Source organism: Perognathus longimembris, chromosome 17 (assembly GCF_023159225.1).
Source record: "Perognathus longimembris pacificus isolate PPM17 chromosome 17, ASM2315922v1, whole genome shotgun sequence".
NCBI lineage: Eukaryota > Metazoa > Chordata > Mammalia > Rodentia > Heteromyidae > Perognathus > Perognathus longimembris.
Genome location: NC_063177.1, coordinates 32,967,214 through 32,984,265, shown reverse-complemented (window position 1 = coordinate 32,984,265; position 17,052 = coordinate 32,967,214). Strand labels below are relative to the sequence as shown.

Sequence of the window (17,052 nt, the reverse complement as noted above, 5' to 3'; positions counted from 1 at the left end):
AAGGTGGGGCGGGGTGGGCTGGGGTGGGTGGGGGAATGGCAGTTTTGAGACTGCTAGGAATCTGTCGCCTGCCTGCTATGTCAGGCAGAAAGCTCACCTCGTAATGAATGATCAAGCCATGGAGTGGAATTAAAAGTTATACTTGCTTAGCAAATGCATTCCTGTTTGCCACAAACTCAGTAGAACTGGTTACAAATGAACAAAATATGGAGAATGCAGAAACACACGAGCTCAAAGAAGATAGTTGCATGGTGCCAGGGCTCAGCCTGGAAGGAAGGAGAACAGACCCAAGCCAGAAAAATGAAATTAACTCGTTAAACACATTTATTGGAGCTGTTAACAATAACCCAACACAATGTATGACCTTTGGAAAACAAGAAACAGCAAATGGATCAATTCTGATCTTGGCAAATCCTACTACAGATATGTGACAAAGAGGGAAATAATTCCATTTCTTTATAGTCTGCGGTGAAATATATACAATGTGTAGCTCTTTGATGTCGGTCCTTGTTTTTTTTTTTTTTCAATTGTTGAGTAAACAGAAGAATCGTAATCTAGAAATAAGTGTTCATGGTCCATTTTGTCCTATCACCAGCATCCTCAAGAGATCCTAGGACACAATCGAAGATGACCTGATGCAAAGTCTGATTGATGTTTTCAGAGCTGTGTTTCCTCCTCTTTATTTCACTTTTTTGGGAAGAATTTTGTATGTACAAAGGTTGAAAAGTCTCATTGAGTAGATATATTAGTTCAGGAAACAGTATCAAAATTGTATTTAGGTTAACTGGTTATTATTTTTTTTGTAAGACCTCTTAGGAATGAACCTTCTGTTTCTGAAACCTGATATCTTTCATCATGAAGGTTATGAGTATGCATGTGTGTGTGTGTGTGTGTGTGTGTGTGTGTGTGTGTGTGTGTGTATGTTGTCTGGGCATGTGTGTAAAAGATGCATTCATTCCTCTGCCATGGTTTTGCAGACTCTTTTCATGAAGAAGGGACCAATCCAAAGACTGAATGAGGCTTGGGGGAAGGAAGGACAGAGAAGAAAGAAGGGGGGTTCTTTTTAGGTTACGTCAATTCACAGTTGTAGCATTTCACTGAGGTGGGATTCTTCTTGGCTTAGTTCACTACTTGAGGAGCCATTCATTCACTGCAAAGAGAGGGAGAGAGACAAAACCACATGCAGAGACACAGACAGACATACAGACAGACACACACACCCAAAAGCATAACTAAATCATTGTGTATATAGCATTTGGGGGACTTATTCCAAAGGGGAAGGGGCTATTCTGTAATACTTGCTTATGTATTTGCATCTCAAATACTCTCTTCCCCTTTCCCATGACCTCTAGACTTCATTTTCCATTATGGTAGCCATTAGACATAGACTACCATGAACTCTACATGAATTAAAGTTAAAATTTTGCTTTAATCATCAAACTAGCCATACTTCAAGCATTCCATAGCTAAAGGCTAACTATGTATTGGATAGTTATAGTAGCCACATAGCTAGCAGGTACTGTATTGGATAATAGAAATATAAACCATTTCTACTAGGCAGAAAGATATAGTAGATAGCCTAGGTCTAGACCAGGGATGGGTAAACTTTATCCCAGTCCCCACACTGAAAGTTTTATTGAAGTACAACCATGCCGATAAAACTGCTTATCATCTATGGCTGATTTCCGACTGCATCGTTAGAGTCAGGCAGAGACCATTTGCCCTACAAAGCCTGACATATTTGTTCACTGCTCCTTTGTAGAAATAGTGTCTGATTCTTGGTGTATATTGTAAGCTCTTTATGGTCAGAGCTTTATCTGCTGTCATCACCTCTATATCACCATTGCTAAGAGCCTGGCATATTGTAGATACCCAGTAAATATATGTGGGAATGAAGAGGAGAGTCAATGAACAAGTTGGGTCTTATTTCCAATGACTACTACTACTATTATGTCTACTAAACTATAGAGCAGGAAATCTGTAGCTTAGGAACTTGGTGAGTATCTAAGAGAGAGCAAATAAGGGAACAAGGGAGAAATGGTGGAAGTAGTAGCTGCTCCTAGAAGTTTCCCTTCCTTCCTTCCTTCCTTCCTTCCTTCCTTCCTTCCTTCCTTCCTTCCTTCCTTCCTTCCTTCCTTCCTTCCTTCCTTCCTTCCTTCCTGTTGTTGGTCATGGGGCTTGAATTCAGAGCCTGGGCACTGTCCTTGAGCTCTTTTGTTCATGGCTAGCACTCTACCACTTTGAGCCACAACACCACATCCAATTTTCTGGTGGTTAATTGGAGATAAGAGTCTCATGGACTTTCCTGCCTGGGATGGCTTTGAACCATAATCCTCAGATCTCAGCCTCCTAAGTAACTAGGATTACACCTGTAAGCTACTGGTGGTGGGCTCTAAAAGTTTTCTGAAGATAGCCACAGTCCTCATGTGAGGGGATCATGTCATGGCCACAAAGGGCCTCCTCGTCCAGGCTCTTTGTCCCTCAAACAAGCTCTGAAGCAGACTGGAAGGGGACTGCCAGGAAGAGGCCAGGTCCAGTGGGGTACGTGACCTAGTTGGGTTTGCATGGGTTGTTAGATGCAGGTTTTCATCTCAAGTTGTTCTGGACTTCCAGTCCAGAGCATCTCTGAGGCCCTGTTCTGCCTTCATATCCCTTTCCACACTGAGGGCCTGCCATATCAATAGAGAGATAACTGGTGCACAATAGGGAAGAGAGAAAGGGGCTGGATGTGATTAGAGGGGCACAGGAGGCAAAAGTCAGCTTCACTATCCTTGCTAGTAGGAATAACAACCACTTGTAGGGACATGGTACTGTATAAAGACACATCTATCCATTCCCTTGTTGGGTCTAATTGTTGGCACCTAGGGAATTTGCTCACTGTCTACGAGATGCCATCAAAAGCTCTAATGCTTCTTGTTATTCTGCTCTAGCATATAACCTTGGGAGAAAACAGCCTTTCTAGGCTTTAACGTAGCAATCAAAAGGGCTGTCTTGCTGGAAGCTCATAGCTGTAATCCCAGCTACTCAGGAAGTGGAGATCTGAGGATTGTAGTTTGAAGCTAGCCCCAGCAGGAAATTCTGTGAGACTCCTATCTCCAATAAACTATTCAGAAAAAGCAGGAAGTGGTGCTGTGGCTCAAGTAGTAGAGTGCTTGGCCTTGAGTAAAAGAAGCTCAGAGACAGTGCCCAAGTTTAAGCCCCAGAACTAGTATCCTCCCAAAATGGATGTCTTGCCTGAACTCCCGGGGCCTCATAGTTTTGAAACATGTTACATGAAACCTTCTATATACTTCTAGGTATATAACATGTCTATCAAGCCTTTATCCCTCAACCGCCTTCATCTTTGTATGATGTATAAGCAGTTTTATTGCTCCAGAAAAGGACTGGACTCTGCAAATGGGGATTGTTCTTACCCATGGGGTCTCTGTACTGGTGGACCATGCCAGGCTTTGAAAGAACAGATCTAAGTTGAAAGCCAGAGCTCCAGCCTGGGCCCTGTGCTCCCTGTGCCTCTGCACCCACCTCTATACTGCAGCTTCTGGGCTCGATTGTTCGGACAGTCCTTCCCCTGTAAACTGAAGTTGATGTTGGTGCGGATGCAGCGATTGTTGAGTGGCTGGACAGGCCTGAAGTTGTCACTCATGCTCAGAAAGATCTGCGATGGCTGGTTCTGGCTGAGTAGGCGTAAGGAGTGCATCTGAGGAGATAGGGAGAGCTGTGAGATCCAATCATCCTGACTGTGACCTGAGAGACCTTGTGACCTGGATTTAGTTGAGCTGAATACCATGAAATTTGCCTGGGATAAAGAGAGAGAGAGCGTGTTTCTAGCTCACTAGCTTGTGGATTCCTGTGAACAAATGTGCTCTTTGCCTGTCCAAGGAGGAAATGCAGCTAGGAGTCTCTTTCTACAATGCTCTATGGTTCAATAATTCACTGACCCTTATGTAGTTATTATCTGGGCCATAGTGATTGGGCTATAGGCCAGAGCTAAATTATGGAGCAATGTAGTTCATTTTTTGTGAATATAGGACTATATTCTACCACAGGACTGTTCACAGAGAGAAGCCAGTCGCCTATATATGGTAAGAAGAGAGAGAAGAGAGAGGTGGCTTTCGACATTCCAATTCTGGATTTCAGAGAGTTCCCCATATCAGTTTCTATCTTTAAATGTCATAAGATATCCCAGAATCTTGAAATAAGTATCTTTTTCTAAGCTTGAGCTATCTTTAGAGGGCTGCTGTTGCTTGTTAGTCAGCAAGTTCCAAACATTGCTATTAAAATGAAGGGCTTCAAATTGGTATTGGGGTGTAAACATATATTCCACTAACGAGCCTGGGTTCCACTTCCTTTGTTCAACTTCATTCATTCATTCATTCATTCATTCATGTATTGATTGATGGATTGACTGAGCTGGCAGTACTTGGGGGTGGAATTCAGGGCTTTGCACTTGCTAGGCAACACTCATCCTTTTGCTTTTAGGGATTTTCTTTTTTCCTTTTCTTCAGACAAGATTTTGGACCTTTGCTGAATTTGATCCTCCTATATTTGTTTCTGGAGTCACTGGGATTATAGGCATGTACCACCACACCTAGCCCTTCCTTTAAATTTTTTTTCCTATGGACTTAAAATCACAGACTATAAAAGCAAGTACAGGGGCGTGCACTTTACCCCCTTCATGGTAAGAAAGAGAAGTACGCGTTTCATAGAAGTCAGGTGACTGATAGACCTAAGATGTACAAGGAGCTACTTTGCAAGTTCTTGCCCATTCTAGAGACTAGATTATCTGTGAGATGATCTGAAAACAAAGTTTACCTTCAAAGGTTTTGAAATGCCACATGAGTTGTTGCCTCCTCTTGGGGACCAGCACATATATCATTTTTTAAAAGGCCAGTAAAGTACTTCCATAATGAAATGTATATAGTTTGCTTATTTATTTATTCATTATTTGTAATGGGGTTTAAACTCAGGGTATTATTATACTTATTAGACAGATATGCTATTTTCAGACAGTTTCATGCTTTTTGCTAGTGGTCATCAAGGACTATGATGATTCTCCTATCTGTGCTCCCTGAGTAGCTTGGGATCACAGGCATTTACTACCATGCCCAGCAGAGATTTTTTTTTTTTTTTTGGTCATTTGTAGAGCTTGACCTCAGGGCCTGGGCACTGTTCCTGAGCTTTTCTTCTCAAGGCTACCATTCTACCACTTTGAGGCACAACTCCACTTCTGGTTTTTGGATGATTAACTAGATTCAAGAGTCACAACAGACTTTCATGTCCAGGCTGGCTTCAAACTGCGATCTTCAGATTCAGCCTCCTGAGTAGCTAGGATTATAGGCGTGAGCCACCAGCGCCAGGCTCCTAGAAGGTTTTTGAGATAAGTCTTGCTAAGTTTTGTCTGTGCTACTCTCAAATGGCAATCTTCTTATCTCTGCATCCTGAGTAGTTGGGACTACAGACATATGCTACCATATCCAGTCTATCTTCTCTCTCTCTCTCTCTCTTTCTCTCTCTGTTTTTTAGAAGCCAGCATTTTCAAGCACATTTGACTACATCATTTTTCTCATTTACTCTTTGGACATTCTACTTGTAGAATATAATTTAGTAATGCACTGCTTTTCTAGACAGGTGGGCTACTCCTACAATTTGTTCATGCTAAGCCTTTTAGGATGGTAGCTTTGTAAACATAGCTGACGTGGGTTGACTTGTGAGCTTACTTGGAAACAGGTTCATATAGCTGGGATCAGCTAAGTTAAGGTAAGATAATTGAGATGGACTCTTCTAATTCACTATGACTGGGGGAAATTGGACACAGAGATGAGAGGGGGGGCAGATGCAGATGAAGACAGAGTTTGATTGGGGCCATGCTTTTCATGCCAAGGAACAATAAAGTTTTCCAGCAAAACACCACAAGCCAGGGGGAGAGCCTGGGCAGCTGTTTTCTCATGTCTCTTGGGAGGCATCAACCCCTCTGACAGCTTGATCTTGAACTTCTAACATTCAGAACTGTAAGGAATAACTTTCTGTTGTTTATGACCTCCCTGTCCCCTACCCACCTCCAGTGTGTGGCATTTGGTTTCAGCAATCAAAGTAAATGAACACAACTGGCACTAAATCAACCCATCCAGGCTTCAAATCATCTTCCCCAACAGCTAAAGAAGCAATGGTAAGCTCACCTGCATCCTGGTTATGTAGACAGGCTTATTCATTATTATCCAACTGGCTGTCTCATAGCAGGGTGGTATTGTCATTGACCCATCATAAGTAATGAAACTAGAGGTCTCTGGATATAGTTCCTCTATGTTAAGTCCCTGTAGTAAATATGCATCATCTAGAGAAGAAGGGAAGAAAGACAACATTAGGTCTACTTGAGACAGTGCTGGCATTGCTGATGTGTAGTTACTTGCCAGAAGACTGTATCTGTCAGTATATGCTGCAATAACAAACAGTCCCAGAAAACTCCCCCTCCTCCCATCCTAACCCCAATCTTATACACTTAAATGAAGTTTTATTTATTGCTGAAAAATGTGTCCATTCCAGGTTGGCTAATGGCTTCCCTTGGTGTCATTTTGTCTTTTTTTTTTTCAATCCAGACTCTGAGAACAGTCCACTATCTGACCACAGACATGGTCAAACATGACGGCTCTGAACTCTTCCATCTTGGAAGTGGCACGTGTCAGTCACTCCCGCTCACATCTTTTGTAGCCAAGGAAGTCACATGGTTCAGGGAGATGCCAGTGATTTGAGGAAGCTGAGCAGCATCACTGAACTGTAAATAATACCATCTAACACAAGAACTGTGAAGAAAGTCTTTCCTTATGGTCTTATCTAAGACCTGGGTTTTATAAAAGCTCATAATCACATGAACAAATAAAGGCTTCAGGATGTGCTGAGAAGTTGTCCAGCCACCATTCTTTTTTTTTTTTTTTTTCAAATTTTTATTATCAAACTGATATACAGAGAGGTTACAGTTTCATATGTTAGGCATTGGATACATTTCTTGTACTGTTTGTTACCTTGTCCCTCATACCCCCCTCCCTTCTCCCCCTTTCCCTTCCCCGCCTCCCCCCAGAGGTGTTCAGTTCACTTACACCAAACAGTTTTGCAAGTATTGCTTTTGTAGTTGTTTGTCTTTTTTTTACCCTGTGTCTCTCAAATTTGGTATTCCCTTTCAATTTCCTGCATCCAATACCAGTATACACGGTTTCCAATATACTCAGATAAGATTATAGAGATAGTGTAGGTACAACCACAGGAAGGTGATACAAGAACATCATCAATAATAGAAGCTACATATACACATGGGACGTTGAAAGTAGTTACAACTGTGATATAACAATTGTTTCCATAACATGGAGTTCATTTCACTTAGGATCATCTTATGTGTTCATAAGGGTATAGCTATTTGGCCTTGTGATGCTCTGCTATGACTTGCCTAAACCTGTACTAATTATTCCCAATAAGGGAGACCATAGAGTCCATGTTTCTTTGGGTCTGGCTCACTTCACTTAGTATAACTTTTTCCAAGTCCTTCCATTTCCTTACAAATGGGACAATGTCATTCTTTCTGATAGAGGCATAAAATTCCATTGTGTATATGTACCACCACCATTCTTATTAATAACATTGCTTAATTAAAAGAACATTGTGAAAATAACTATGGAAAGAAAAATGATCAGTCCAAATCCTGCCAGAAATAGCCAATGCCTCAGTTCAATGACTGTTTTCATCTTTTCTTTTGTGTGTATGTCTTCTCTTAGGGCACCTTTGGAGAGTCTTTTATACTTATTTGAGGTATTCAAACTCCAATATCTTTTGTTATGAAATAATGTTTTTAATTAAAAAAATACATTATATGTATATATGTATGAATACACACATATATATGTATATATATGATTATCTGGAAAAAAGAGAGCAATGATACAATTCCAATAATCTAAAAACAATTATGATTGGCATTTTAGTGTGTTTCTATTTTAAAATTAAGTACGTTGGTTGACTTTTTAGAAAATTGTAAGTTTTCTCAAGTTTTTTTTTTTCTTCCAGTTGTGGGGCTTGAACTCAGAGCCTGGGTACTGCCCCTGAGCTCTTTTTTTTTGCTCAAGGCTAGTGTTCTACCACTTTGAGCCACAGCACATCACTTCCGGTTGTGAGTGGTTAATTGGAATAAGAGTCTCACGGGGACTTTTCTGCCTGGACTGGCTTTCAACCTCAATCCTCAGATCTCAGCCTCCTGAGCAGGTAGGATTATAGATGTGAGCCACTGGCACCTGGCTTTCTCAAGTTTTAAAATCTTAGGAAATTGCAATGAACCTCTCACCCTTCCTCCCTCTCTTTGACCCTTACTCCTTTCTGTCATTTGCTTGCACACTCTTATTCTCTTCTCCTGGCTTTCCACACATGGTAGTTGTGCTTATCTCTCTGGCCATTTCTTTTCAGGTTCTGTTGCTGATGGCTATCATCTTGCTCCTTTAAGTGTTGTGTTTCATGTGGTTCCCTTTCTTCTGAATTGGATCAGTCACTGGTACAATCAGTTTTTATTGGCCATTCTTCTTTTGTCTGTGCCTGTTTCTTACACCCCTATGTATCCGGTGCTGTAGGTGAGCAGGACATAATGAATCATCACAGAGGCAGCACTATAGGTCTGCACAGCTCAGAGAGAGGATGTCAGTTCTGGCTGGAGTTGGGAAGCTCAGGAAAGGATGAATGGAAGAGTTGACCTGCTCTGAATGACTTGACATCACTCAGTGAATGACTGGACATAAGCAGTGTGTTGCTGGGGGGAGGTGGCGATTGCCAAGGATGCTATTGACATAATCATGCAAGGGAGGCTTAGAGTGCTGCGTACTTGGGGACAGTGGCAGCTTGGGCTGCCCAGTAGTTCTCTTGAGAAGAAGGGAGATCATGAGGCTGGCAGGGTGGGCCTTGCCTGCATTATTGAGAGCTTGGAGCTCCCTTCTGGAGGCAATTCGGAGCCACTGAAGTCAGGGATGGCATGATCAGATTTGCACTTAATGAGGCTTGCTCTGACAGTGGTTTGGCCTGAAGATTAACATATTAAATGAGAGAAGGATGCGTTCCTGCACATTTTTATTAAAGGTCAATGTGATTTGTTTAACCAAGCTTGCACAAGGAGTGTTATTGTATTTTATTTTATTCAGGGTGGTAGGGAGGAGGGAAAGAAGGAGGCTGTAGAAATGAGAGCTGTTCCAGGCATGACCCGAGTGAAGAAAAGAACAGCTATGCTTCTCTGCTACTAGAACCAGACGGTGAGGCAACCATGTTTGAAGAGAGGCTTGGGTAGGGGAAGGTGTGGAACAGAAGTGAAAGCAAAGGGGTCTATTCCAGGCAAACATTACTGGTTACGCACTAGCTACTGTGTCTATGCAGCAGGCAGCAGAAATGCATCCTTTTTCCCTTCTGCCTATCAGTGTTAGCAGATGGGCAGTGTAGACAGAAAGAAGCCTGAGAATTAATGCATTAGGAGCTGGATTCCCCTCTCCAGACTCTCCCAGCTCCATTATTATTAAGGGTGGCAGCATTGTTTGTGAACAAAAATTACACAAATCTGGTGTGAAGCTGTGGCCAATGGGTGATCCTAGATGATGACTTTACTTGTACTTACTTGTATATATTGAGAGGTAGAGGTGGCAAGTCTAGATAAAAATATTTTATACAGAGATTATCCTGTCATCTCTCTAAATACAGGTATTTCAGCTACATATCTATGTAGCTATCACCTATCAATCATCTCTCATCACATCTGTATATTTATAGATCTATGTATGTATATATTGTGAATGGAAGTATGTCTATCATCTATGTATCTATGTGCCTAGGTATCACACATGCATGCATGCATGCATGTATGCATGTATGTATGTATGTATGTATGTATGTATGAATCAATCAATCAAATCTATCATCTGTCTATCTCTGGAGACAAATAACTTTTTAAGGCCAAAGCCCTGGACGTCAAGACATGAATCCTAATTCAAGTCTAAGTTCTAATTGTAGCTTTGCCAGTAACTTCTTATTCCTTGATAGTTGAGTCATTTTACTTGGGGGTGCATATCAGTGTAAGTTATACGTAAGCTTATCTGGCTAAATTTTTCTTCAGTAGGTCAAATTTTGGTATGACAGTGTTGTAACTTCTTATGTGTTCATAAATATATATGTATATAGGTGCATATATATACAATATATATTTTATTTGCTATATCTTCATAGTACAAAAAGAACCCTTGGCTAATCAATAAATACAGAAAATTTATGCACAGTAGAGAGCCCAGTTTTAATGTCTAGAGTGTCTGCAGATTTCAACTGCTGTCCATCTCAGATTTTATGACATGCTCTTGCTGAATCTACCAGATACAGTATATCGAGTTCTTGAACCTGGTTCTACCTGTCTTCAAGCTGACTTTGTTGTTGTTGTTTAAGAAGACATTCCTATGAAATGTCTCTGACTGTGTGGTGGGGGACTCTTTCCTTTAGGCTGAGCCACGCAAACCTAGTCCAGTGTATCCTGCTCACATATTTGGACCATGCTGCTGTGATTTATCATCACCTCCTTCCTACCTATTCAATTCCCATTCTAAGCAGACCACACCAGTGAGAAACAGGCCTGGCACTGCCAGAGATCAATACTGCTTCTGATCAATACAGAACTACTTGGCAATTTTATTATACAGGATGACATTTCCTCTTGTAATCTGAGGTAAATTCAGCTGAAATGAAAAAAGGCAATTACTAAAGAATAAAGCAATATGATCTTTTCTTTTTGTTTTACACAAACAATAAACGAAAATAAAAGGGTCTCTGAGAATTGGTTTCTTGGAGGTAAGGTGTGCCTTTCCTGTTCCTTGCTGACATGAATAACTGCTTAGATTGTGGCATGGGAAGTAGGGTGGTGTGCAGCATTTCACAGTCTGTGAAAAACATTTCCAATGCCATTCCTTTGAAATGAAAAGTACAAGTTCAATTAAGCATAGAGAAAGGCACCTGGAGCAATATGCTTAAACTCCCTGGTGATATTTCACCACATTTAACACTGTGTCCCCTAAGGGGCAGCACGGAGAATGCTTCCCCACAACTGCCAAGGAGAAGGCAGTCGCTAGCTGGCCTGTCCCTTCATTTTTCAGCAGGGGCTCTGGGGGCAAGTGGGCTAAAGCACAGGTATAATAAAGTAGGACTGAAAAAGGTCATTTAAGAGGCTGGTTCCATGTGCTACACACCTTGCTTATAAGCTCTCCTCCAGATGCCTGCAGTGATGTTTCCTTATCTCTTTAGGGGAAATAGATCAATATAGCAAATAGGTCTTATTTTAAATTTAAACTTTAGATTCTTACTGGATTGCAGCTCAACACTGTATTTACTAGCCATGGTATGGAGGAGGTGTATTGGAAGTTAAGGAGGTGAAGGCTACCAAGATAAAATACTCTGTCTGAGGATGCTAGAAGAAGAAACATTTCTGATAATGAATTAATGAACACAAGCAAAACAGAAGGCTGTAGGCACTATTCCAGTACATATTAGCAAATTAAAATATATCGAGCAAAGTACCTAAAATCTTCTCAAGAAAATCCTTTCAGGAAATCCATTTTTCAATGTCATGATTTCAGTCTTGACCTTCACGCTATTGAAGGAGGAATTTAACTTTAATAAAATGGATTTTCTTTAGAAGATAAATTCAGCCTGAAATGATAATTCAGGCAGGTCTTTTTTTTGCTATTGTTGGTCCTGGTTAGTGAGAGTCTTTACTCAGATGTATGAAATCTGGGCTTCCAAGGAAAGTAGTAGAATTTCATTAAGTCATCACTGTGCATTGCATATATTAAACACAAGAATATTAACACAAGCATATTCTGTTACCCATGAACCCTGGACTATCCTTACCTTCAGAATAATTCTTTTTTTTAATTTTAAAATTTTTATTGGTTTAGGCAAGTCACAGCAGAGGATCACAAGAGCCCAATAGTGATACCCTTATGAACACATAAGATGATGCTAAGTGAAATGAACTCCATGCTATGGAAACGATTGTTATATTACTGTTGTAACTACTTTCAACGTGCTGTGTGTAACTGTAGCTTCTATTATTGATGATCTTCTTGTATCCCCTTCCTGTGGTTGTACCTTCACTATCACTGTATCTTATCTGAGTATATTGGAAACCGTGTATACTGGTATTAGAACTAGGAAAGTGAAAGGGAATATCAAAATCGAGAGACACAGGGTAAAAAAAGGCAAACAACTACAAAAACAATACTTGCAAAACTGTTTTGTGTAAATGAACTGAACAACTCATGGGGGGGAAAGGTAAAGGGGAAGGGGAGGGGGGAATGAGGGATGAGGTAACAAACAGTACAAGAAATGTATCCAGTGCCTAATGTATAAAACTGTAACCTCTCTGTACATCAGTTTGATAATAAAAATTTAAGAAAAAATATTTTTATTGTCTAGGTGAAGTACAGCGGGTTTCTTTCTGGCCTCATAGTGTCCAGCTTCTTGACCTTCAGGAAGCATGATCTGACACGCAAATACCTCAGGATAATGTGGAGTGCATGTTGCACATTGAGTTTATACCAGCTGTTGTCTGGGTAATTGACTCCTCATTTTGGCTAATCCTTATTTAATCCTTACCCCAAAGCTCTCAGAAATTGTCTTACTGATGTGAGAATTATAGCTCAGAGATGTTAAGTAACTTCCTGAAGCCATATAGCAATGGAAGTGGTGAAGCTGGGATAAGAGACCAGTTCTGTTTAGTTCCATCCCTTCAGGAGAACACACAAGTCACTCATGAGTCTAATGATCTTTACCAGCATGGCTTCCAAAATTCTTTCATCCTTTTGGCAAGATACCTTATTCTCTCTTTTATGAATTCCCTGGCATTGATTTTCCCCCCATTATTGTCTCAAAAGAATGATTATTACAGATTTTCTCCTTTTTGCTAGCCATACCTTCTGTGTCTGGTCCTGAACACTAGGGAAATGGTCTGGCTACCATCTTGGATTTTCCCTAGGCTTTTGTGTTTATTTCTTCCTCTCCGAATCTCTCCATTTGGTAGGTAAGTAAGATGGTCATGCAGGAATCTCTTCCATGGTGGGATTGTAAAAGTATCTTTAGAGGTGGTTTCCAGTCCTAAGTCATGAAGATTTGAGCTTCTTCAGAAGTGAAGGCATAATCCCACCTTCTCTCCTCTATTTTTTCTTACTCCCATGACTTCGCCCAAGCCTAAATGCCATCTGGATGTTGATATCTTCCACATTTATTTCTCTCCTGAAATCCAGGTTCATGAATCCAACCGCCTACACCACATGTCTTCACGGAGGCCTGAGACATCCGAAGCACAACCTGCTCAAAATTTCTCATCTTCTTACCACCCACACTCACACTGCATCTAAGTCTTCCTGATCTCAGGAATGGAAGTGTCCTCCTTCATGTCACTCAGGCATCCCTGTCACTATTCTTTCTCTCATATGATGCAACTGATCTAGCAAGCAAAGTCTCGGATTTTCTTTTTAAAAACACCCAATCATTTGTTACCACTTCTCTTTCACTGGACTGGTCACAGTCTGTGTCACTGTCTCATTATTTGAATGTCTACAGTCTCTCCTACTTTTGCCCTTGTTCTCCTATAGTCTATTCTCAACCAAGTAACTAGAGTGCTTTTTTTTTCATCCACAGACCTCTTTTGTCACTCTGCTTGAAGTCTTGCTTTGCTTTTCATGACAAGATGGCTTCCAAGGGGAGACTTGTCAGTCCCTGTGCCTTCTCAGGTAACTATGTATGCCACTAATTGCCATGCCACTATGTCCCTCTAAATGACATCTTATTTCTACTAGAGGTCCTAGGCCAAGGGACACACAGGCAGGAGGAGTTCCAGAAAGCTTGGGCCAGGGTGAGCCTGACCTGGCAAAGTTCCAATGTGCTAGTTTTGTGGTTAACTTATATTCCTTTCAAGTGGAAGTCAATCCAACAACTAAAGAGATGGTTCTTCAGACAGAACCCAAAGTTGGAATTAAGAACAAGTTCCATGTTAGACCAAAGTGTCTGGATTACAACTCATCTGAAAACTTCAGAATTAGTTTTCCTTGCTCAGAGGGAGGAAGCCGGAAAAGAAGGAAGCCATGTTGAAAACTAGTCAGGAGCACCTGTGTGAGAATCCTTGCTCTCTGGTGGGGAATAAATGGCCTGTGGTTTGGGAAGTGATCCTTCCCTCATTCCCATCTCCATGGGAAGATTTTTTGTTTTGGTTGGTCCTGGGGGTTGAACTTAGGGCCTGGGTGCTTTCCCTGAGCTCTTTTGCTCAAGGCTTTACCACTTTTGAGCCATAGCTCCACTTCCTCCATGGGAAGATTTTGACATTGAACTTAGACATCTTGGCCATGTAACTGGTGTCAGCTAGTAAGCAGCAGCAGCAGCAGTGTGTGTGTGTGTGTGTGTGTGTGTGTGTGTGTGTGTGTGTGTGTGTGTGTGTGTACATTTCAAGATGAAGCTTTCTGTAACATTCTAAGTTTGTGACTTCTGCCCTGAGTTCCCGGACAGATGGCAGAAATACTTGTCTTCATTATGTTCCAGATCCTGGAAAAAATGAGAGCCAGGGGAGCAACCTGCCTCAGCTGACCTTTAGACCTTCATTTAGAAACAGAGACACCCCCTCCAATGCACACATGCCGTTATGGGGAAGCAACCCTTAACTGTTGAGTTTCTTATGCAGAAGTGGCTGACATTCAGCCATCTTCTAGATGTGGATCCTTTGTTTTCTCATGTGGAACTGAGGGATAGAAGTCGCATCTACCTTGGAGGGCTTAGTGAGCTCGCCATAGGTGAGGTGCTGGGCATACAGCACAAGCCCTGGGTGATGGAAAGTGCTCATTTAGCCTTGATGCTTGGCATATTGCAGAGTGGGCACTTCATTGACATGAACAGGGCAAGCTCTGCTGGGATGTGATTTTTTTTTTTTTTGTAGCAACAATAGAATGGGCCGGTTGGAGAGTAGGGAGAGGGCACAGCCCATGTCCCAGGGTATTGTGATTGAAGTGTCTCTGTGTGTCACCTAGACGTATGGAAGCAGTATACTGTGTTGATCCAAGTGGATGGCATTATCTATATTTCTACCTTAGCTCATGCGCCCATACCAGCACAACTTTCTGACTCTTGCAGAGTTGCTGAAGGGATTTCCAGGCTCCTGTTTCCTTACTGGATGTGTGCTCCTGAATCATGTCTGTGCTGGACCTTTCCTCTAGCTATGAGCTCAATCTTCCTCTGGTTGCTGGCCTTGGGGAGTTCAGCCGAAGGGATGAGAGCAGTAGTTTCCTGCTGAGTAAATCAGTCCCTTTCTGCCAATGTCCTGGGCATAGGAAAGTGTTGGCCATTCCGGTGTGTATAGGGCCATCATTACCCCTGTGGGGCTACTCTCTTCAGGTATGTGACAAAGGTCATTATAGAGAACACCTCCATTATTTCCTGCTGGAGTGTAAGGGCACAGGAAGTCTGCTATTAGGAACCAGTTATCACCCCTATTCACACAGGCCAAAGTCTCTTTATCTTGCTCGAATCTCCCTTTCCTTTCTGCTGCCCTGGCAGATATGGAGCATGAGGTATGGATGGAGGAGAGGGTGCTCCTGCCATCTTCTCTCCCAGGTTCTAAGAGCAGCTTCAGAGGTGGGAAAGGCACCACTGGCCTTGGGCCTCAGCTCCTTGGCATGGAATTGAGACTTAGTTCTAGAGCACCTTTCTGATGCTGAAGGGAAATGCTGATGGAGATAGAGCTCCTTCCTTTGAATTCTTCACTGCCCAAGTTTTGTAGATGCTGCTCCCTGTACCTGGCTGCTTTGGCTTTTCTCTCCCTCCCTCCTTGGTTTCTTCCTCCTTCCTACCCTCCTCTCTCTTTCTCCCTCCTTTCTTTTTCCCCTCCTCTCTGCTCTTTCCTTCTTTCCTTTCCTCCCGCTTCTTCCTTCTATGTCTCCTTTGTCCTGACCTTTTCCTCTCTCTGTGGCAGCAACCATATCATTAAATATTAATCAGACCAGGGCTGGGGGAAGGAGTTGTTCGGGAGGAAAGGATCCTAGAGATTGACTAGGTATGTGGCAATCTATCCGATTGCATGGGGTGGGGGAGGGGGCTTAATGTGCCATTTATGGGTTTTTACAGTCTCTAAACTACAAATTTAAGATTATTTGAAAACATTTTATTGGATTTTCATGCTTTTTTTAGTAGAAAAAAGTTAAAAGAATAATAATCTTTTATGGGCAGTAATAAATGTGTTATTTACATACTACAAGTCACAAATATTTCCCTTAGTTGAGCAATCTTGTGTGGGCTTAGAGAGGACCCCACAGGAATGCTGATGAGGAAAGGCAGGATAGATGTGGAGATGTCTTAATTCACTCGTCTAGGTCATGATTATGGAGTGATTCTGAGGTTTATTTTGCTTCCTCCCAGCAGCCCCTTCACCTCTTCATATGGACCTGTCCTTGTGGCAAACATCTTGGGGTGAGGGGAGCTGGTATCTGGGCCATCTTTACATTCCCACAGGAAGTGTGTGTTGAGTGAATAACTGGATAGACCAGGGCTCTCTATACTCTGGTTCCAATCATCCAAGGTAAGACCTATAAACATTCCCTCTGTCTTCTCCACATCATCATGAGAGGTAGATACAGCAGACACATTTGAACTGCTAACTCTGCCAAGGACTCCCCCCCCCCCCGAAATTAGAATGTTTGCCTGCTGGCTATTGTCTTTGGTGAAAATGGTTATTTTCATATTGCTCAGTTGAGAACCCTCAACCTAGACGACATTACAGACCCAAAGTTCAACATTCTCACTTTATAGATGAGGAAACAAAGTCCACTGGAGGAAATTCCTTGATGAATGACAAAGACAAGACCAGACATCCAGGTTCCCAGCTTACTTCTAAATTAGGTTAAAATTCATGCTGTAAAGCCACACTGTTTTCTTCTCCCTTCTGGTGAGTGCTGACCTATCTTCCCCTACCCTGCAGGTTCTAGAATTGCTGTGCATGGCAGCAATCTTAGAATCCTTCTT

General features: G+C 41.9%; 1 protein-coding gene across 1 annotated transcript in view; it reads right to left on the bottom strand.

The window, feature by feature from the left end:
* Positions 1 to 1,127: 1,127 nt before the first annotated feature.
* Positions 1,128 to 17,052, bottom strand: part of Ca10 (carbonic anhydrase 10) — a 443,665-nt gene continuing 427,740 nt past the window's right edge. Inside the window, exons 7-9 of the mRNA XM_048366537.1 lie at positions 6,177 to 6,331; positions 3,523 to 3,697; positions 1,128 to 1,150 (exon numbers count right to left, since the gene is read on the bottom strand). Of these exons, the coding sequence (XP_048222494.1) occupies positions 1,128 to 1,150; positions 3,523 to 3,697; positions 6,177 to 6,331 (353 nt within the window). The remainder of the gene's footprint in view (positions 1,151 to 3,522; positions 3,698 to 6,176; positions 6,332 to 17,052) is intronic.